At 34.7% G+C, this 22,801-nt stretch overlaps 2 protein-coding genes across 3 annotated transcripts; both read left to right on the top strand.

Annotated features, from left to right (window-relative positions):
- The first annotated feature begins 37 nt into the window (after positions 1-37).
- LOC111600829 (neprilysin-2) lies at positions 38-19,698 on the top strand. Of its 2 annotated transcripts, XM_023317131.2 has the most exons (11): positions 38-145; positions 256-340; positions 15,975-16,498; positions 16,555-16,769; positions 16,840-17,016; positions 17,083-17,459; positions 17,603-17,635; positions 18,121-18,530; positions 18,593-18,843; positions 18,912-19,098; positions 19,158-19,698. In XM_023317131.2, exons 2-11 carry the CDS (start codon positions 324-326, stop codon positions 19,307-19,309), a joined length of 2,343 nt encoding a protein of 780 aa, XP_023172899.2. In that variant the 5' UTR covers positions 38-145; positions 256-323; the 3' UTR covers positions 19,310-19,698. The 2 variants fall into 2 exon arrangements, with proteins under 2 accessions (XP_023172899.2, XP_023172900.2); XM_023317132.2 differs by lacking the exon at positions 17,603-17,635.
- Positions 19,699-19,793: 95 nt separating this feature from the next.
- On the top strand, positions 19,794-20,826 carry LOC111600830 (eukaryotic translation initiation factor 3 subunit F-1). Its single transcript, XM_023317133.2, has one exon. It carries the CDS (start codon positions 19,881-19,883, stop codon positions 20,721-20,723), a length of 843 nt encoding a protein of 280 aa, XP_023172901.1. The 5' UTR covers positions 19,794-19,880; the 3' UTR covers positions 20,724-20,826.
- Positions 20,827-22,801: the final 1,975 nt, after the last annotated feature.

Raw genomic sequence — 22,801 nt, 5'->3', positions numbered from 1 at the left:
GCTTTGAGCTAACAACTTTCATATACATCTGCGCTTGCGTTTGTGAGCTCAGTAGGTCGTCGTTCGTTGTTGAGTTCATATTGGAATTGGGCTCATCCAATATTTTTATTGGCAGTTTAATTTAAATAGCTGTGTCAAGCATTGTGTAAATAAAAAACCGTTTATAATTTGTTGTTAAATTCAAATTTATGAGTTTGAAAAGTTGTTTTTCTGTTCAACGTCAATTAAATGATAATAATAATTTATCTTCAACAGCTGGTCAGCATTTCGTTAACAACAAAAAACAACTAAACGCTTAAACCAATATTGTTAAAACGGTTAACATGCAAACAGTCATTAAGTAAGTTGTCAACATACCCAGGACGTATACGGGTATCACATATATTTAATTTTTCAACTGTTGCATTTTTTGTTATCTCTGTGTCAACTCAATTTCACTTCCCATTCGATTTTACAATACAAAAAAAAACATAAAAAAAGAAAAGGAAAGCTGGGCTTGTTTGAAAACACGTTTTCGATAGTTTGATTTTGGGACTTAAAAACTTGTCTAATTTTTCCTAATCGCCTTTCGGATTTGTATACACCTAAACTGGATTTTTCTTAACGGTTTAATGTTTTACTTTTTAGACTTTTGAAAATGGGTTTTTTGTGTTCGGATTACGTATTTTAAAATTAAGTTATTTTTTATTTTTGATAATATTTTGAGAGCTTTAAAAAAGTTCTTTTAGTTCAGGTTTTTTTAAAACGTAAATATATATAAGTACTTTTTTAATAGCATCGTTGTTAGATCCTAAGATCTGTTTTTCGCATGTTATTTATACATTTTCGTAAACTGTTTTCAGTTATATACTTATATTCTACTGACATTCAATTTGTATATATTCTGAGTTATTTCATTACAATTGAATAACTTTACTTTATTATTGAAAAACTGAAAAGCTGACTAATTGCTTGATGTAAATTGTCACAGGGAGATATAGAGAGTTATATATGTTTGTATGCTTTCCCGGCCTTTTTTCAAATAACTTGATGTAACTAAAAAGCATTTGATGATCAAAATTATTAAGTTTTTTCCAAACTTTACTACTGTATACAGAATTTAAAGTCAAGGTGAAAAATGTTTAAATTAATTACTTAAATATTATAGTTCAAATTAATTTAACATGACTTTTTTATCTGGAATATATATACCAAACTGAACAATTTATAATTTGTTCCCATTGGTGTTTTTTGTAGATTTTCTATTTCCAAATTTTTTTTATACACATCTTTATAGAAATTTGTAAATATTGGTTAAAGCATTAAAATGGCTTGTCTTCAGCTTGAGTACAAGACGCACAATAGAACTCTTTGTCAGAGAAGAAGTAGTAATATTTAACACCTTTGCATTTTTTATAAGAAAAAAAATCATTTAACGGTTATCAGCTTTTGACTAATTCTCAAGAGAGTGTTTATTTGTTATTGCTTTAAGCGGTATTTAGTCCAAGTAAATCAATGCCAAAGCATACACGATCGTGAAGTGAATAGAGTATATTTGCTTTAAACATTGTTGGTCTGGCTTTCTGTCCGTCTGCTTGTAAGAAACTATGTAAATTTGGAAAATTAGTTCGTATGCTTGATAGACTGTTCATATTTTTTGGATACGTGCATTGGGGATGTAGAAAATCGAGAATAACGCCGTTTTAGGGAAGGCAAATTATTTAAAAAAAAATAAGGTCAGTTTTACAGTTAAAACTTTAATTGATATGAATTCACCATGTAAATATCTTGAATTTTTTATGAATATGGTTATTGATTTTTTGCGGGTATTATGCGGTCAGTTGAGCTAGACTAAAACGTACTTATATTCTTTACTTTTTAGTGAAGGCAGTTTCTTTAAGTAAATATATATATATATATATATGTATATATATATATATATATATATATATATATATATATATATATATATATGTATATATATATATATATATATATATATATATATATATATATATATATGTATATATATATATATATATATATATATATATATATATATATGTATATATATATATATATATATATGTATATATATATATGAACTCATTATTTTTGGGTTTTGTTGCATTTGCTCATTTGCTCAAATTGCATAATTAAATGCACGCAGACCTTAACGTGGCCAAAAGCAGCGGCTAGACACAACAGCAACTGCAATTATGGTCAGTCATTTGGCCATGCAACTGCGTTTCTTTGCAACTGAAGGTGAAGCTTGTGGTTGAAATCTGCCACGCCCTCAAGCCCCTCACAGCCAAACCGAGTTGCATACCCTTTAAGCCACATTGGTAAATTCTGCGAAACCTAGACCCTTTCTGTTTTTGGAATATACGATATATTACATGTAAGATGAGATTATCAGCTAATTAATCGCATACGCAATCTTGACTTAGACGTGTAGTAAATATTGACCTACTCAAATCTCAAATCCCACTTTCGTTGAGCGGCCCTAATTGCCACATTTGACACTTGGACCCAGTGAGGAGGTGATTTTCCTATTATTATATAAAGTCTCTAGCTTTTGTGATTTACGATATCGCTGCGTTTCTACGTGCGGACAGGGCTAGATCGACCCAGTTCACATTCATATATTTGTAATCTGTTCAGGGTATACAAATATAAATATTTATATATAAATAAATATATATGTGTAAATATAAATCAAACGCAAAGAGTTATCGATTATTTGAAGTCAACTTTTTATAACTTATACGTTATGAGATCGATGGATTTATACATACGAACATGCGGACAGACAGACAGATAGACAGTCAGACGGACGGATACGGCAAGATCGACTAACCTCGTCGAAAATTTATACACTTTATGTGGTATTCCACGCCTCATTCTGCCAATACATTTTCACAAATGATTTCCGATTTTCTATAAGTTCATGGCTAAAAATCAATACAATATTTAGAAACATAGGACTTTATAAATTAAGAATTATTATTATTATGATTGCTACAAAATTAAATATTAATATCTTAAATTTATCTTATTGATGAAGTACATAATGTAATAAAAATTGTTAACATAATTCTAATTATAATAATAAGGTTAATCACCATGAAAACTCTTTTAAAATCTGATTTTTTAAGAGCAAATTTATTCACATGATATAATTTTTACTATTTGTAGTATTCTTAGAAGTGGTCAGCAGAGTTTTATTTCCAAACTTGGTAATTCTTGTTAGAGGAAAATCATAATTGTTTTTTTTTATTTATTTTTGATTTCATACGATCATATATTTATGGCAACTCTCACTCGGTCTGTATAGGAAGACAGACATTCTAGATATATATAGATTAAATCGTGTTTCTTTCGTGAACGAGTATAATTATCGTAGTTTCTTATTAATATTTAAAGGTTCAGATCTCTTAAAGGTACAAATTTACTACACATTTCTAACTTTAAAGGAATGTGCTCTTATTATGTGATATTCTATAGCTCTGATATAGAACTAAATGTCTTGTAAGTACTGTTTACATTACGCACTAATTATTTGTAATATTTTATTGTTATTGATGAAGAAAAACTTGATTTCTGCGTTGCTGCAATTGGAGACCTTAGCCCAATAACAATTTTCTCGTCATTTATAAAAAAGTTGACCAATAACAAAGGAATAACTTCTTTTTGTACGTAAGCAAATAATTGCATTTATTGAGCTCCAGTCATTTGCGTGCGTTTCTTCCTTATGGACGGTATTAAATTCAAAAGAAGGCCAAAATAAATGTCAAATGCCCAGGTCCAGTCTTGATGCGTAATTGCTGGAAAGTTTGAAGCATTTATCCCCGGTCTTTGACTTCTTGGTGTAATGTCTGCATTACTCACACAGTTAACAAACACACACATTAACAAAAGTGCTTCAAGCCGTTGATTGATGTTGTCAAAGCTCTGCTTCAGCCCAGACTCTGAGGCTCTCTCATTAAAAGACATTATGTTTACTCGTTTGTTTCGCTGATTTGATAAAGCCAACGAGGGCTTGGGTGGCAGTAAAAGGAACCGGGAAGCCGTAGAATCTCGTACGTGATGGAACCACTTTAAAATCGGGCACGCGTGACCTTAACAGCAAATATATTATCTGCGATATGGCTGTGAGTCAACCTTAACATCTGGTATTCAAGATCTCCTTTGATAAAGCAGACGTGATAAGTATAAACGAGTATTAGACTTTGCTGGGTAGCTTTTGAATTTTTAGTGTATTTTCTTTTATACGATTTCAATTTTGAGATTAATAGTTACAAAAGGCTTAAAAATAGTGTTTCTTAAACGTATTGTATGTGTACGTGTACACCTAGTAAGAATAATAAAGTCGGGCGCTGCCGACTCTACAGTAACGTAACTGTCTAATTTTTTACAGGGTGTATTCAACATGCTCTTAGAGAAACGTAGCAATTTTCTTGTGCATTATTATAGAAAGTTAATAGTAACTGTATAATCAAATTTTTAAGTTTCTAGTTCTAGTATTTTTGCGTGTTTAGCTAGAAAGCCGTATAAAATACAATTGTATCTCATTTGCCACGCCTCAAATGTGCAATATATCTATTTGATCTCGGATCATCGCGAGTAGAGCCTTAATTAAAAGCATTATATGTTATACAAGATATAGTATTTCCCGATTTTTCACGTTCAAAGTGAGCGTATCGGAAACACTATAATACCCACGGGTATATATATTTCAAATTTCAATAGCGGCGAAATAGTTTGCGTTATTACGAATAGTCGAATAAGCTCTTTCCGTTCGTGAATGAGTATTATAGTATTTGGTCATTACACACCGATGTTCATCTGGTGCAATTCCATTAATCCCGCCGGGTCAACGTACTTTACGCATGTTGTGAAAAGGTTGGTAAAATAAACTCGTTGAACTCAGTTGCTGATGCACGTGGAGTCTTTAAATTTGGAATATGAAAGCTAAGTAAATATAGTGGGACACTGCGATCAACTAAGAGAGACATTTTATATATATGCATATTTAAACAAAGTATTATATAAGTAAGCCAAGTTCGAATCGCAGTCAAGTAAATATATTATATATGTTGTATATTTTATTTTATACTTTATTTTATACTTAATTTTATACTTACTCGAACAATAACAATAGAAGAAAGCTTCTATGTATAATTAATATATATTTGAGTTCTTCATAAATTATTGCTCACATTCCCCATTAACACTCATACGTTTTGAGTTTCAAGTTATTTTAGTAGTTATACAACATTTTAAGCACACTGTAAACATTTACTAATTTTTTTTTGAGGTCAGCTTGTAAGGCGGAAACTTCGCCGTCGTTTTGGCGTACACAACTATTTGCCGAACGCATATTAAATGATACGCTCTGACACGAATAATTGGCAATACTGTTGCCTAAAAACAAGGCACTCACAAAAAAAATACAATATAAATAAATACATTTATTTACATATGAAAATAATCATATTTCCAATTCGTTAGCATGCATAACACACCGTCGTATACCAATGAAAAACTCAGTAAGGCTCTGACTTATGGGCCAGCCTTGGCGACTCGCTTTTTTATTAAGTTGTCATTCAGATATTTTGCTTTGTTTTTTCTTCGAATATTTAGCAACTCTGTCATATTACCGTTATTTATGGTGCAATTCGTGATGGGAAACAGTGCAAACGACGACAGTCGCTACATTGGGTTTCCGCTCACTTTTTCTGCCCACCTGGTTGCTTATTAAACGCACCAAAGTAGCTGCCGCAACTTCCTGCCACGCGAATCAGAGCGGCGTCCCTCGGTACTCTGCAATTGCAATTGCAATTGTCGCTGATTTCATCCTGTTGGCAAATTGCGTTCGTCCTGTTGATAAATAGATTATATACCCTTCGGGATGTTTAGAGGGCGACCTTCGCCTCGACTGAGGGCTAAGATCAATAAATACATCATATATTCTACGCTACTTAAAGTTCAAACTGTGAATGCGCGAGAGAAATAAAGGCGTAGAAAAAAAACTTAGGAAAACTACATTTTAAAGTGAAAAGTTGTTTTAGATACTAAACACAGTAGTGAAACAAAACCATTGTACCCTAATACCCATTACCTGTTAAGCACCCAAATATAAAGAAGTTCAAAAATGATGAAATTGACTTCAATACATAAATAATATACAAAATTTAATGTAAGAATCTATAAGTTGAAGTCAACTTCATTATTTTTGAAATTCTTTGTTTACATTTTGTATTGAGATCTAACACTTAGAGGGGGCAAACTATTGCGATTTCTTTTTCTGTATTATTTAGGTATTGACGAGAGTGCACACACCCTTACTGTCCTTTGTTCACTTGAAGCAAATATATGCTTTTGTGCGAAACCCTAGTTGCAGATATTCCAAAACCTATAATTTGACTTCTAAATATCCAAGGCCACTTCTTAAGCATGACCAACATTTTTTATGCTTTTTCTATGCTCTTCTCGCTGAAGGGTGAAATGGGATCTCTTGGCGAACAAATTTTAAGTTCCGTGCACTGATGCTTGTGCATACACACAAATACATGTCTAAACATATATTTAAGCATTTATTTAACACTCGAATAGCAATGAATAGCAACCTAAAGGAAGGGACCCGAACAAATGTGGGCTACATGGTTAGTGAGATCACCTCTTCGCTGTCCAGGGTATCTCTTATTCGAGCAGTCTCGTCTATAGCTCTCTTTTTTGTTTTATTATTTATATATTTATATTTATTTATCATTTATAAATTTAAATTTACACTGTAATCTTGAAAATTTGTAATTGAATATTCAAAAGAAACCTTAAATTCCAATCTTAATCTGTGTATAAAATTGTAAATTTTTAAGACTTTTAATTATAATTATTAGTTTTTAACATTTACATTGTATTCTGAAGCCTAAAAATAGACACATGAAATTTAAGAAAATGTGTCTTAAGTTTTGAAAGGCTTACAATATTTAAAATTTTTCTTTATTGCTTATACTTTTAAATGTATTTTCTATGCTCTGTGTATTTAATATTCAACTTAGCTACTCATTAAAAAATACACATGCTTTGATTCTCGCACTATTAGTTACAAAGCTGATTTTTCTCAAGGGTTGCTGCTGCATTTCATTTTGTTTAATAAGCGCACACGCAGTTACTTAAATTATATGACAGCTTTAATATTGCTAGCAATTAAAAAAGTTACTACAGATACTAAGAGCAATAACAATACAGAAAGAGACGCTCGCAAATAGAGAAAGAGAGGGATAGAAAACTCATCGTGTGTGAGTATCATCTTGTAGTATCTCTCGGGTCCAAGTCGGGCGTAATTAAAATGTATTAGGTAATTGTGTCTGTGGCACAAATTAACACTTGCATGGCAATTCGTTGCTTCTTTATTTTTTTGTTCGTTTGGGGTTTACGAATATAATAGTAATAAAAATAATAGTAAGTAATACATATAACTGAGAAAGTCTGACAGCTGCGACGACTTACATAGGCCATTCACTTTCTGGACATACCCCTTTATTTGTTTCTAAATTTTTTTAACTTTGAACCCCAAACATTTTGACTACGTAATGCCCATATTTCAGGTTTCAACTTGTCGAAAAAGATAAAAAAAACACTAAAGCTCTTTATTACAGCTGTGCCAAATAGTATTTGTATGTTTATAGTCTTATCTTGATGTAATACTACACAGGCATAAAATTAAATTATAAAAAATATGCTGGGCGTAGATATACCCAATTCTTGGGTTGTCATCGCAAGTATACGTTCTGAATTGCAAGTCTCTTCCCTAACTAACTAATAGCGTGTCTGGAATACCAGATATAGTATTTCCCGAATTGCGTCGCCCTAATGGTTACATCAATAAAATTTTTCAAAATTCAAGTGTCTAGCATTAATAGTGCCGAAATGGTTTGAGTTCATAAATATGAGGGATATTGCCAAAGCTAATATACTCTTTCACTTCGTGAATGTGAATGATCATCTCGCTATGGCATATGGCATAGACTAGACCTTGCAAATAACTATTACTTAAGTTATTTTCTATAATTCCCACCGGGCCATTAAATATGAAAGTAGTCACGTAATTTCACAGATGTTTTGCGAAACCATTCCAATAGGCATGGGAATCATGTTCAAAAAGCGCTGTCAAGTGTATATTAAATTCGTATGCAAAAGGTGCGCATGATAGTTAAATATTCTAAAAAGGTTAGAAAAAGTTAGATCACTAGAAATATACTCATTTACGGTATAAACTCCAACTCCAAAAACTTAAACGATGTGTTTTTCCGGTTTGCCATGCCCTCAAGAGGCAAATATTATTTTTGGTAATCAAAACAGCAGAAACTTAATAGTTAAATATTCCGGTTTGCCTATGTAGTCAACGTGAATATATACTTCAAAATTCAAGTCTCTATCACTTGGGTATGCTTATCAGAAACTCTTAAGATTATATATATACCAGTTTTCAAAACTCTAGTTTCATTAAAGATGAAATGAAATGTTTGTGCTCATACTGACAGACGGAAAGACGGACAAAAATAATATATTTTATTACAGTGGAAATAAGTAGAAAAATATTAAAATAACTAAAATAAAATATAACTGGGCGTCCGAATAGGAAATACCCTATCTTCTCTGCGTTTTTTAATATTTTCAATAATTTGTATCGAGTATTAAAAAAACAAATAAGAACCGACACTACGATACCAAGGTTTGAACCAACATTCCCTACGTTACTCTACCAACACCGGCAATTTATAATTATAAAATAATAAAAATGTTCCTTCGCCGCCAAGCTAGAACCCAGATATTGTCGCCTGTGACCTCCGCCTCTACCAATACCACCACTGTACCGATGGTATAAAAAATAGCGAATATCAACTTAAGTAGCAGCTGACAATTCAAGCACAATTTTGATTCTTCGAATAGAAAAAAATATACGCATTTGAATGTATGTGTGCTCATGTATAGAAAAAATGCGTGCGCTTGGCGCTGCTTGACAAGTGCTCTTGCAAATTGGCCAAAGGTTTTGCTTAATAACTTCTGTTTTACTAAATGGATTTTAATGAAATTTTCTGCATATGATCTACTTATTCTATTGGCTTAGCAGAAATGCAAACTTCTCCACATATGACCCTTTTTCCAATTAAACATAAATTAAAAGAATTTGGGGAAATTTGGAGCTGCATTTCAGACAATAAAATGGGAATAGTTATCAAATATTTCAAACAAACTTGATATGCGCGTGCTATACCAACCATTCAAGCCTCTAGCTCTAATAGATGCTGAGATCGACGCGTTCACACATACAGACAGACGGACAGGGCTCAACCGACTCAGCTTGTCGTCCTGATCTAGAATAAATATAATATATGGGGTGTGCCACGCCTCCTTCTGCCTGTTACATACATTTGCACAAAACCAATATACCCTGATATCCCATGTTCAATGGGATCAGGCTATAAAAATGGATATACAAACATATGAAAAACCTTAAAAGTAAATGCTGTGACTGTGGCTGTGGCTGTAGGTGTGAAAGTGTAGGTATGCGTAAGTGTTTGTCGCTGTTGTTGGTGACATACATCACGTCAATGGCAAACGCCGCCTGCACTTGACACATTTATTGGGTAACTCAGATAGACAAAAGCATAGCTCGAAACTGGCATCCATTGCCGTGCCACTCCGCCTTCCACTTGTATAAAGTTGACAGTGCAGCACCTGGCCAATATTTGCATAAATAAAATGCAAATATTCACAGCAACACTCGCGCAACACACCCCCATCTGCCAGTCCAGATACTCAAATAGCTACAGATTCACCTCCTGCTATAGATAAACATACAGATCGAATATGAATGGGGAATGCCACTGATATTGGTGATAAGACGCAATCGTAACGCACAGAAAATGACAATGCGAAAAATATTGTTTGCATAAACGATACAAGTACTATATACTATATAGTATATATATCATTATATATAGGAGTAGAGATTGTAAACTCCGTATGTGGTAAAAGTTTCGTGATTGACTGTTTGTAGGAGGAAATGCCGATCTGAGATGTGATAAAGTTGCGAATGGTCATGCACGATTTAAATTCAACTAACTACTGCAGTCATAATATAAATAATATTACAAATTCTTAGTATGGATAGTAAGCTATGTTCCCATTTTGATAGTTACTTTAAGCATTACAACGAATTTCCAAAGGATAACCCATTGAAATCAGGGTATAGTGGCTTTTTGAAAATGTATGTAACGAATAGGGGGATGAGTGGCAGACGCGGATAAAGTTTTTTTCAAATAAAAATTGATAACTACTACCGCATGCATTTGAATATATGCACATGTATATAAAAAAAGCTATGTTATTTGCCACGTGTTTTTGCCAAACGTTTACTATCTTCAGTGTTACTTAACGGATTTCCAAGAATTTTCAGCATAAAATATAATGGGAATATAATAGTCTCTGGCTCATATAGGTTCTGAGATCGACGCATTTGTACGATACACGGACGGACGGCCATACAGACATACAGACGGACAGGACTTAATCGCCTCAGCTCGTCGCCCTGATCAAGAATATATGTACCTTTTCATAAGCCATTATACCCTAATTTCCCATTTCCAGTGGGGTGATTTGCTCTTGGACTACAGTATGTTTTACAGATGCGTTTACAAGCCTTTTGAAATACGTTTTTTGGCTCAGCTAATCGTCATGATCAAGAATACAATTTATATAATTTATGAATTCGCATATTCAAGAGGTTCAGGGTATTACAGAAGTTACGGTCAATCAATGTAGATCAGTTAAAAATAATATGTGCAGTTCTTTATCTACATCAACATTTTTTAAAGTCATTCAACTTTGTCAAAGTGTTTTCTACAGCAGTCCAATTACCATAATGTGCCATTTAAAAACTGGTTAAGAACTTGGGTAGGACATTTATATATGTATACATTTATACTCATTCATGAAATGAAAGAGTATATTGGCTTAGTGCAATATCTGTCTTGCTGTCCATCACTCTTGCTGACAGTCCGTCCGTCAGTCCGTCTGTGCGTATGAATGCAACCCATTTCGTCACTATTGAGTGATGGCAAATTGAAATTTGAAACATATACTCTCGTTGACAGCCCGAAATCAAAAATATATAGTGATTATATCTACGCCCATAGGGGCATGGCAATCCGGCAAATTTTTATCTTCCACAGTTATATTATATATCTACGCCCAGTAGAAGCGTGTCATATTGTATATGACTATATAGGGTCTTGTACAAATGTTATTTAAATGTAAAAATGTCATATGCATATATTTTCGTTTGAACAATTAGCATCAAAAAGATATTTATTATATATCAACGACCAAAGGAAACACGGCCAACCGCTTGAATTGATTTCGTCTGCAGTTTTAGAGCACATTTACTGTTGACCTTCTTTAACGACACACGAATAAAGTTCCGCTCTTTTTGAGGCATATCATATCGAAAATACCCTGTAATTTGCACAATTGTGGAGCCTTAGCCCTAAAATGGGACATTTACGTTACTTTAGATTGCTTCTATAGATTGAATAAAAATTATTTATCAATTCCAATTGAAAGCGTGTTAAATTGAAAGAAAAAACATATGTCCCAAGGTTTTCGAATTCCCAGTGTTTAGGAAGTGAGTGAGTATTACGCAGTTGGTAGCTCCCGGCTGCAATATTCTTGCTTGTTTTTTTTTTTTGAATTGATCTTTTATTTTATTTTGTAATTTTAAGTATTGACTGTGATCAAGTTTTTTTTGAAAAATTTATAATAAAATTAAAATAAATACTGGTTTTTTATACCCTAAAAGAGGGTATTGCCACTTTCACCAAGCAATAAAATGCTCCGAAGAAAATATCTCTAGTACCAAGTTTTTGTTTTTCGGGGTTATATTATTATGACAACATAGGGACAACCGGTGTGCAAAATCAATATCTTTAAGAGTAGACGCTCTTGTTGTTAGTTTTGAATTTAACATGACAGTAACTAAAAATTGTTGGTCAATGTTAGGTTTTCATTTGCTTTCCCCTATGACTAAATAATGAAAAAAGCCATTCTGAATTACAAATTGATTTAAAGCCGAATATCTAGGCTGTCATTTAGTTTATTGCTCAGCCGATGCAACTTTGTTGATGGCGACAGCTCTATTTTGTGGCTTTAACAATAGCAGAAAGGTTCAGCCACATTAAACAAAGTAATTGCTTTGTTTATGGCTAGTTTTTTTTTTGCTTTTTTATACCGTGAATACATTGAAAATGGGAATTCAGGGTATATTATTTTTGTGAAAACGTATGTAATAGGCTAAGGCGCGGCAGACTACATAAAGTATACATACTCTTAATCAGGACGACAAGCTGAGTCTATCTAGACATGTCCGTCTGTCTAGAGACTTTAAATTAAAAATATATAGATTCATTTCCCATTTCAAATACAAGAGACATTTACTTTAGCAAGTCGGCAGAAGTTACTGTTATTATTACGATCTGACAATTTGATTAAAAAGTCCATTTAGATGAAAAGCTATTTAACAAATAAGTTCTCATAGTGAAGCCCATCTGCAGCTCAAGCGTAATGTATATTTAATAACAGCGTAAAATGGTCGGAATAACAGCTCTTCGTAGGTTCAAGGTATCTGCTAGTCGGGAAGTCTCGAGCACTCTTTCCTGTTTTTTATTTGTATTTGTTGCTGAGCAGTTGAATGTGTTTTGCAATCTGATTATTTATCGGAGGCTGAAACGCATGGGCCATTTACACTCATTTTTCAAGAATGCCAGCCCTAAAAATGAACACAAATTTTGTGCCCCAAACAATCCAAGGAACAAATCCCAATAATACATATTTATTAATCTAATTATAAGTGATTGACTAAAATACAAAAGCTTTGCAGTCAGACAATCAGTTTTTTACTCAATCAGTTAGTTCAGTAGCTCATATATTTATTTTTACATGTTCCTCAAATAACAGAAATCTTAAAAGGAAGTGAAAATGAGAGTTATTAAAAGTAATACTAGGTATATACATATATAAGTGTACATATATATAAATAGGTATATGTCTGACGGTGACCTTTGGCTCGTGTAGCCATGAGTCTGCAGTCAGCCATAATAGATAGATTTAAAAAGTCTGGCTTAATCGCTCATTAAAAGCGGATGTGGCTATGGACTCGGCACCAATAGATACTCATAACTTTCGGTTTTAGTGCGCATCATTGTTTTATAATTATACCCTGAATCCATTGAAAGCTGCAAACCAGAGTATAGTGGGTTTTTAAAATGTATGTAACAGTTAGAAGGAGGCATGGCAGACCGTGGCATATATAGAATATATTCTTAATTTAGACTTGTTCGTTTGCACGTGTGAATAAACGAGTCGATCTCAGAAAGACTTAGAGACTTGACATTGGATATCTATACAGCACACGTAGTCAAGTTTGTTTCAAATAATCAATAACTTTTCCCATTTTAATGTTATCGGGGAAAAAGAGAAAACTATCCCAATTTTACAGTTAGTTTCATGTTTTGATTGTTGTAATATTTTCAATACCAGCTCCAAATTTCCCGACATTCTTAAAAATGAAGTTCAGTATAATATATAGCTAATATGTGAAAGGGTCAGCATTTTTACTAAATTCAATAAAATACGTAGATCATATTGTGAAAAAGTTATTGAAAGCGCCAAGAGTACTCATTTTTCCTACATACATATGCACATTGTTAACTACACTTGAGTTTGCAACTTTTTTCTGGAATATTTCTATAAGCTTACAAGCTATGGAGTAGATTAATTGTAATTGTAATTGATAAATTGAAGCGTACTAAAAAATCATTAGTCACAGAAATGAACATTTACCAGCTAATATATATATATATTTATTATGTGTTTAATACATCCAAATACAGACTGTCTCACATTTCGAAATTGGCATAAAAAGAACCTGTTTCCGATATCTATTTTTATTTACCAAGAGCTCTTGCTAAATTTTCGAAATTTAAGACACATTTGCTAAGGAAGGAAGTGTACAATTAATGAACACTTTGCAACAGGCTTAAGGCAATTACTCATTGGTTTATAATTTATCCGGCAGTACTTATGTGCTACCAGAAATATATTTGAGTATAGGTCAATATTTAATTAAAGCTAACTTAATCATATGCCATACAAGTATTTATTGCGCATAGCAAACAGCAATTCCACATCGAACAAATTGTAGTATCTAAGGTGAACAGAAAAACAATTATGTAATTTATATTGCTTTTGTTTCTAGAGACAATACAATAAAAATAACTAATTATTTTCTAGCCGAATATATCCGACTAAAGATATCCTTGGCCTTTCTTTCTGTATTTAGAGACTTGTGCCCACTGATAAAAATAATGCCTAGACTCTCAAATAATTATAATAACCCGTAGCACCATAACAATAATTTTTTCTGCTTTCGCATATTTTAAATCAACGCATGTTACTAATGTGACAAATGCAAAATGCACAATCGCAATTCCACATTTATTTATAGAATTAGTTAAATAATGCACATGTTTTCTTAATAACTTCTGTATAACTTAACGGATTTCATTGAAATTTTAAGCACAAGATCACAATATTCCATTTAATATGTGGGTCATCCTAAAACCATCCATATGAAAACTCGTTTTAATATAGGTTACATATGAAATATTGCTTCAATATTATTGTTCTTCTTAAATTAGGGAGCAATATCTATTACATTAAATAAATCTAATTGTATAAAATAAACAGGACACAAACTTATTAATTTGGCGACTCTAGCTTTAAAGACGAACGAGATATGCCTAAATAATTAAACTGGATTACGGTTTTAATGAATTATTTAAATTCCAAATGTATAGCTCGCGCAAGGATGGATCAAATCAGCTCGTTGTACTATTAAAGAATACTTATTGTGTCCGATTAGAGGGCTCCGTCCAATCTGCCTTTTTAAATATACTACACAAATCTATTAAAAGCATATTAAAATTTTTTAGGTTGCACGTTTCGTGCAACACACACTACTAACACCGCCACCCGTAAGAGCAGTCCGCTAAATATCAAATATAAACTAAAGCAAAGAATTCAAACACAACTCAATCGCATTTGCGATTCTTCGAATATAAAAGACTGCGGGATGCAGGAAAATGCGAAAAGTTTAGCTTCGTAACTTCTGGGTTAGTTATGGGATTTAAATAAGCATATGACCTATATTCTATGGAGTATTTCATATATTTGATATAGCCGGTATTCAAAATATTATAAAAACAAAAATAATATAAACATGAAACTAATTGCAAACTTCTGCGACTTTAGCTCCAAAGATTTATGAGTTATAATTTAAAACATAAATTTAGATAACCTTTTTTAATCGATAACATTAAAACGGGAGCAGTTATCGATTATTTTTAAACAAATTTGATCTGCGTTTACTTATTATGATCATTTCAATTAATATTCCTTTTCGCTTAAAAATCTTTTACTATTATGAGTGACAATTCTAGATCTGACGGCTATCAAAGCTATGTTAGAGCTTTTGTCACGAACACTAAAAGTGAAATTGTCGCAGAAGCCGCGTATATTATCATACGAATGACAACTTCAATTTTGTTGCTCAGTGTATTTGCTAATGGAATGTGACGCAGAGGGGTTCATATTGGTAAACAAGTTTCGAGCAAAAGCAACCGCGAGGCCGACACAATATAAACGAAATGGCCAATGTTGGTGATAGCCAGAGAAAAAGTGAATTAATTGTGGATGATGTCGAGGCGAGAAAGAAAAAGCTGAACATCGAAAACAAGCCCAGGCCAAAGAGAAATTTGCTTTTGCCTAACCCGCGCACTGCGGGGCGTTCTTTAATTAAGATGTATGTGCTGCACGCGTCTAATCTTCACTTCGTTTTCTTTCTTCTTTTTTGTTTACTGCCGTGACAGGAATCCCAACTGGTGGCGCCGACGCACCAAGCTGGAACGTAGCCTGCTAATCCTGAGCAGTATTTTGTTTCTAGTTGCGGCTACGAGCTTTGGAATGTGGGGATTCGATACACTCCGAGGAAAAGAAGCGGGCACAGACCCTGATCTGCCAGAAGCTCCGCCACAAGCAACTGCATTGCATGGCGATAGCACTACCATGAACAAGGTGCCCGGAATGGAGAGCAAGGAGAAGCCAACGGCGGAGAATGTCTGTCTGACCAAGGAGTGCATACACACTGCCTCCACGGTGCTACGCAAGATCAACCCAGAAATAGAGCCGTGCGACAATTTCTATGAGTTTGCTTGTGGCACCTATATCGAGGAGGAGAACATACCCGATGACAAGGTTTCCATCAGTACTTTCTCTGTTATCTCGGATAAGCTGCAGGAGCAGCTTAAAGACATCATCACTGCTGACCGACCAGCCACAGAGCCCAAACACTTCCGGTTGCCAAATTTGCTTTATAAGGCCTGCATGAACAAGAGTATGTATCGGATTGTAGCTATGAATCTAAGGAGTCTAATGTGTATTTTTCTGCAGCGCTGATTGAATCTCTGGGCGCCGCTCCCATTGCCAAAATAGCCAAGTCTCTAGGCGGCTGGCCGTTGATTGAGGGTGATAGCTGGAATTCGGATGACAGCTGGACCTGGCAGGAGCAGGTCAAGAAATTCCGCAAATCCGGCTTTAGCATGGACTATATCATTGATTTCTCCATTGGAGTCGATCTGCAGAACAGTACAAAACGTATTATAGACGTAAGTAAAACCAGCAATCTAAATGTGTTCAACTGATTAGGATATCTGAAAATCTCTATATTCTATATAGCTGGATCAGTCGGCACTGGCTCTGAGTCGCGAGTACCTGATAAAAGGCTTCAATGAGACACTGGTTAGTGCTTACTATGACTACATGGTGGACATTGCGGTGCTCTTTGGTGCCAACAAAGATCAGGCCAAGGAACAGCTGCTGTTATCTCTCGAATTCGAAATGGCTTTAGCTAACGTATGCACAAACAGATTTAGTTCTCTATAAATCCATAACTATAACAAAATGCCACGGGTTGTCTAGATTTCCTGGCCCAATGAGAAGCGCCGGAACTCTTCTGAGCTGTTCAATCCTCGTACCACGCAGCAGCTACAGATAGCATATCCGTACGTCCAGTGGGTAGACTATATGAATGCACTGCTTCCCGAAGGCCTCTCTGTGCAGGTTGATGAGATAATCAATTTGACCGTGCCGCCATTCTTCGAGCAGCTGGGCAAGTTGCTTGCCAAGACGCCAAATCGTGTGATTGCCAACTACATGATGTGGCGCATCCATGCCTTTTCCATTGGCTTTCTGAGCGAGGAGTTCCGCAAGCGGCAGCTGCAGTATGCCACCGCTCTATCCGGTCGCCAGGAGCAGGAGGCACGCTGGAAGGAATGTGTTGATATTGCCTCCGGCAGGTTAGTATACAAGCTTCCGAATACTATTTTTTAGATTTTGGAAAAGGTGTCGGGGACTCGTTTAGGTGCTTGAAAAATAATTGCAAGCAATTTTTCTGTGTTCGTTTGCTTACTTTCTGATTGATTTCTTTGTGATTTTGCAGTGAACTTGACGATCTCGAATCAGATGTTGATAGGTATTTAGAGAAATTCAACGTCCAAGATCACTCACATACCCCACTCATATACATACATGACACAGAGAACTTTCATCATATATCACCGCCTTTATGTTTTTAGGCAACTGAAAATCAGTAGAGCATTGGGCATCAAAATGAATCCATTCAATTATCATTCTATATATATATATTGTATATATGTACTTTTTATGAATTAGAATATGGATCCATTTAGCTTTTATTTTAAAAAGCTTCTACTACCTTAAATGGCTGATAGGTCCCTCTCGCTAGTTATTTAGGTGTTTGAGCATTGGCATACAATTTATTTATTTGAAGTATATAATTCATAAAGATATTCATTTTATGTTTCGCTTTCATGATAACTCTCAACTGATCACAAATCAATAAAAATTTCACTGAACTACAACAACTATTGCAACAACAACAATGCATGATCAAAACTTTCAATCTATTAACCATATCAAATGTTAAATTAAAATCAGCCTCGGCATATCGGTGGGATCGCTATATGTACGCAAGCACTTCAATAAGGACTCGAAAGCGAATGCTTTGGAAATGGTCAACGATATACGCATGGTATTCAGCGATATTTTAGATGAAGTTAACTGGATGGACGAAAAGACCAAAAAAGAGGCCAAAACTAAGTTGCATAGTATGGCCACCCACATTGGGTACCCCGATGAGATGCTAGACAACGAGAAACTTGCCAAATACTATGAGAAACTTGATATCAATCCAGATGCATATTTCGAGTCCTTTTTGAACATGAACATCTTTGGGACGGACTATTCATTTAATAAGCTGCGTTTGCCGGTCAACAAAACGGATTGGGTACGTCATGCCCGTCCAGCTATTGTGAATGCCTTCTATTCCTCGTTGGAGAACAGCATACGTAAGTCGTGGAGAAGGAGGAGAAGCCAGATTAAACCATATCCGTCATCTTTCATTTCACAGAGTTCCCAGCTGGCATACTGCAAGGTCATTTCTTTAATGCCCAGCGACCTAAGTACATGAATTTCGGAGCGATTGGTTATGTCATTGGCCACGAAATCACTCATGGATTTGATGATCAGGGTCGCCAGTTCGACGTCAAGGGCAATCTACGCGACTGGTGGCAGCCTGACACCCAGAAGGCCTATTTGAAGAAAGCTCAATGTATAATTGATCAATATGGCAATTATACGGAGCGTGCAACTGGCTTGAATGTGAGTCTGCTTTAAATTTAGCTGTAGAGCTACTTATCTAAATATGCCTGATTTTTCCTTCTACATAGTTGAATGGAATCAATACACAGGGCGAAAATATAGCCGATAATGGTGGAGTTAAGGAGTCCTATATCGCATATAAGCGCTGGGTAGAGAAACACGGCACGGAGCCCAAACTTCCCGGTTTGGACTACACACCACAGCAAATGTTCTGGATCTCAGCTGGCCAAACCTGGTGTGCCAAATATCGTAAAGGTAAGTTTTAAAAATATGCAGTTATTGATCAAACATACTACGCAAGTGTTTTCTTACAGAATCTCTAAAAATGAGAATCACCACTGGAGTGCACTCGCCGTCGGAATTCCGTGTCCTTGGCTCGCTAAGCAATATGAAGGACTTTGCTAAGGACTTCCAATGCCCTGAAGGCTCGCCCATGAATCCTGTGCACAAGTGTGAGGTGTGGTAGAAACTAACAGTAGATTGAATGTATTTCCATTAAATATATACAAAAATGCATGTGTCTTTAATGTAAACTAAAGGGCTTTTTAGAAATCTATCAATAATGTATTAGCGCTCAAGCCCACATTGTATGGGCTAATTTCCCGTAGATTTAGCTGTACTTCCCCTAGCGTAATTATGCTAAGTGAGCATAATGTAAAAAATTTATTTAATAAAATTTGTTTTTATGTACCAACAAAAATTTGAGTTTCTTGGGAGGCTTGTAGCCAGATCAGCAACATTGGAATTTAAAAAAAGAACGACTTAAGATTTAAAAAAATAGTGCCCTAAATTTCAATTCGATATTTATCGACTAAATACAAGTAGTTGAGGCATAACTCAACTGTTGTGAGCTCAATAGCTTGGCAGCACTTTTCGAATGTGCTCCCTATCTTTCGTACAGGTGGACAGTCTGAAAAATATCGGCTGCCCGCCACAATCTATCGTAGACATTCTGTCATCCCTAGGTCCTTTTCACACAGCGTGGCAGCTGCTAAATTATTTGTAAATTTGTACTTTCTGCGCTAAAAGAAATAACGATGTCGGCGCTTAATTTGACCGTGCGCGTGCATCCGGTTGTGTTGTTCCAAGTTGTGGATGCGTTCGAACGCCGCAATGCAGACTCACATCGTGTTATCGGCACACTGCTGGGCTCGGTTGACAAGGGATTTGTCGAGGTTACAAACTGCTTTTGTGTACCGCACAAAGAGCACGATGACCAGGTGGAAGCAGAGCTGAGCTATGCCCTGGATATGTACGACCTGAATCGGAAGGTGAACGCCAACGAGAACGTCGTCGGATGGTGGGCTACCGGCAACGAGGTGACGAATCACAGCTCTGTCATACACGAGTATTATGCCCGCGAGTGCAACAATCCGGTCCACCTAACTGTGGATACTTCTCTCCAGGGTGGTCGGATGGGCCTACGTGCCTATGTTTGCATCCAGCTTGGCGTTCCCGGTGGCAAAACTGGCTGCATGTTCACACCCATACCTGTTGAACTTACTAGCTACGAACCTGAGACTTTTGGCCTGAAGCTCTTGCAAAAGACGGTGGCCGTATCGCCAGCACACCGACCTAAGACCGTTCCACCAATGCTGGACCTGGCTCAGATCTCTGAGGCATCCACTAAACTGCAATCGTTGCTGGACCTTATACTGAAATACGTGGACGATGTCATCGCACACAAAGTGACTCCCGATAACGCTGTCGGACGCCAGCTGCTCGACCTCATTCATTCTGTGCCACACATGTCACACGAGCAGTTCACGCAGATGTTCAATGCCAATGTTCGTGATCTGCTAATGGTTGTCACTCTCTCACAATTGATCAAGACGCAGCTGCAGCTTAACGAGAAGCTTACTTTCCTGCCGACAGCTTAATTGACGAGCGACTCAATGGGTTCTTTTCTAACTAAATTCAACGTACTCTCTTTTTCCATCAATGCGTCTAAGTAAAATAAAGGGCTCAGATCACCTAGAAAAATGTATTTTTATTTGTATACTATACCAAATGAAAATATTATATTTTGATGCGAAATGACAACCAATTAGAAAATTTTTTGCGCGTCTCAAGTTATTGAATATACAGTTTTACCCGACTTTCCATCTCCAAATAGACGTGAAAATCTACACCTTACATTTTTATCTGCGGCTAAGCATCAAAAACTGGAAGATACAATTCTTTCAATTTATCGCGTAAAATTCCTTTAAATTCATTAGAGGCCGTCAACCGTAACTGATTTAATATTCAAGTTTCTAGCAGTAAAATGTTACGCCCCCAATCGTCGTAAGTATAAATGCTATATATAGATGTGCCACATTTTTAGGGTTCTCGATCTAAAACTGTAGAAGATACAGTAATAACCAATTTGCACGGCTGTCAATGGGCGTAGATATATCCACCATACATGTTAGATCTTGCGTTGTCAACGAGAATACATTTTCCAAATTAAAAATTACTTGAACTTTAATAAAAATAATAATAATGGAAGTGTTTCAAGTTTCTTACTTTTTATTCTTTAAGTTACGAATAAAAAATCAAATCAAAATAACGATTATTATCAAATCTGTACTGCGTAGGGTATACACGAATATAAATTAAACTTTTTATTTGAAGTATCTAGTTAGAATTTAGAAGTATATGTTTCAAATTTTGTTAATTGCTGGTAAATGCATTGCGTCCATATAGAAACCATATTGGACACAAAAACTGAGTTTGCAAAAAATATGTATATGATTGTATAATATCCGACATAACTTGTTCTTAGCCCATATATTTGAAAATGGAATGTTAGAAGCTTAATCCACCAAAAAATTGGAATTCACGGTATTGTGTTTTGCTAGACTCAATGAGTCGATAACATTACCTGTCTGCATTAATTTGATTGATTTTTAGTTAGTAAATAATAACTTTTCTGTGCTTGGAGTCTCCAATGCATTCAATCTCTTGTATAGTTACAATTTACAATTCAATTTTGATTCATAATATATTTTTGTGCTATTTTTAAATTCAAAATTCTCGTCAATCATTTCTTTTATATGCTGAAATGACATGATCTTAATAAAAGATGTCTTTTTTTTTTTATAAGTGCAATATGCATATACTTTATTTAAAACTAAATTAAATTCAAGCTGCCTTTTTACAGAAAAATAGTTTTTTGTATACCGATTAACGTTCGAATCAATAATAATAATAATATTCACCATTGAATGGATGTGGATAACATTCAAGGCTTAGTTACAATAAATAAGAATACGAAAATACCAAGAATACATATTAAATCGAATTATTTGTTTATGCTTCAGTTATTCAAATAATAACGACAATTAGAATTAGATATGTTCAAATTTGTAAGTGTGTGAAAATGTGTGTGAGTGTGTTACTACATCATTCAAGGTACATTGGGTACGCCGTGGAGGTTAACGTATACAGATACGGTGTCTAGAAGCAAGTCTTCAAGATGAATTAAAAATGTAGAACGGACGAACAAACTCTTCTACTAATAGACAATTCAGCATGTTATCTTATATAATCAATGTGTTACATTATGTTTTATTTGTTTCTAAACGAAACATACAAACGTGTCGATGCATGCAACTATGCATGCAAATGTACAAAATTTGAAAGATAATAAAATGTAACAACATTCATAAAAATTTATCGTCTTATAAGTTGCAACATACAAATTTTAGACTTTAGAGATACACAGAATTTTCACTTTGATTTTGGAAAAAAACACGAGAGCGAGAGAGGTTGGCTTGCAACCTATATATATATATTTATATATATATAATATTAATAGCTTGATTGTATGCATATAATATATAAAAAGATAATCTGAATCAAGAATATGCAATTCGGAAAAATGAACAGGAATTCACATTCGTTGATTAAAACTAGCTGACAAACATTTTATATTCATATGTACATATGCCATATAAATTGACTTTAGCTTTAA

The sequence above is a fragment of the Drosophila hydei genome, unplaced genomic scaffold (assembly GCF_003285905.1).
Source record: "Drosophila hydei strain 15085-1641.00,03,60 unplaced genomic scaffold, DhydRS2 tig00008139-arrow-pilon, whole genome shotgun sequence".
In the NCBI taxonomy this organism is placed as follows: Eukaryota; Metazoa; Arthropoda; class Insecta; order Diptera; family Drosophilidae; genus Drosophila; species Drosophila hydei.
Note: the sequence above shows the minus strand (reverse complement) of the source record. Positions and strands in the feature narration are given on the sequence as shown.

What these genes read in the sequence shown, in the direction of transcription:
- LOC111600829 (XM_023317131.2), top strand. An exon ending in TCGAAATGGCTTTAGCTAAC is followed by an intron (nt 17,017 to 17,082) that starts GTATGCACAAAC and finishes CGGGTTGTCTAG; the next exon opens with ATTTCCTGGCCCAATGAGAA. An exon ending in GTGTGCCAAATATCGTAAAG is followed by an intron (nt 19,099 to 19,157) that starts GTAAGTTTTAAA and finishes GTTTTCTTACAG; the next exon opens with AATCTCTAAAAATGAGAATC.
- LOC111600830 (XM_023317133.2), top strand. Translation starts at nt 19,881, where the DNA reads ATGTCGGCGCTTAATTTGACCGTGCGCGTGCATCCGGTTGTGTTGTTC.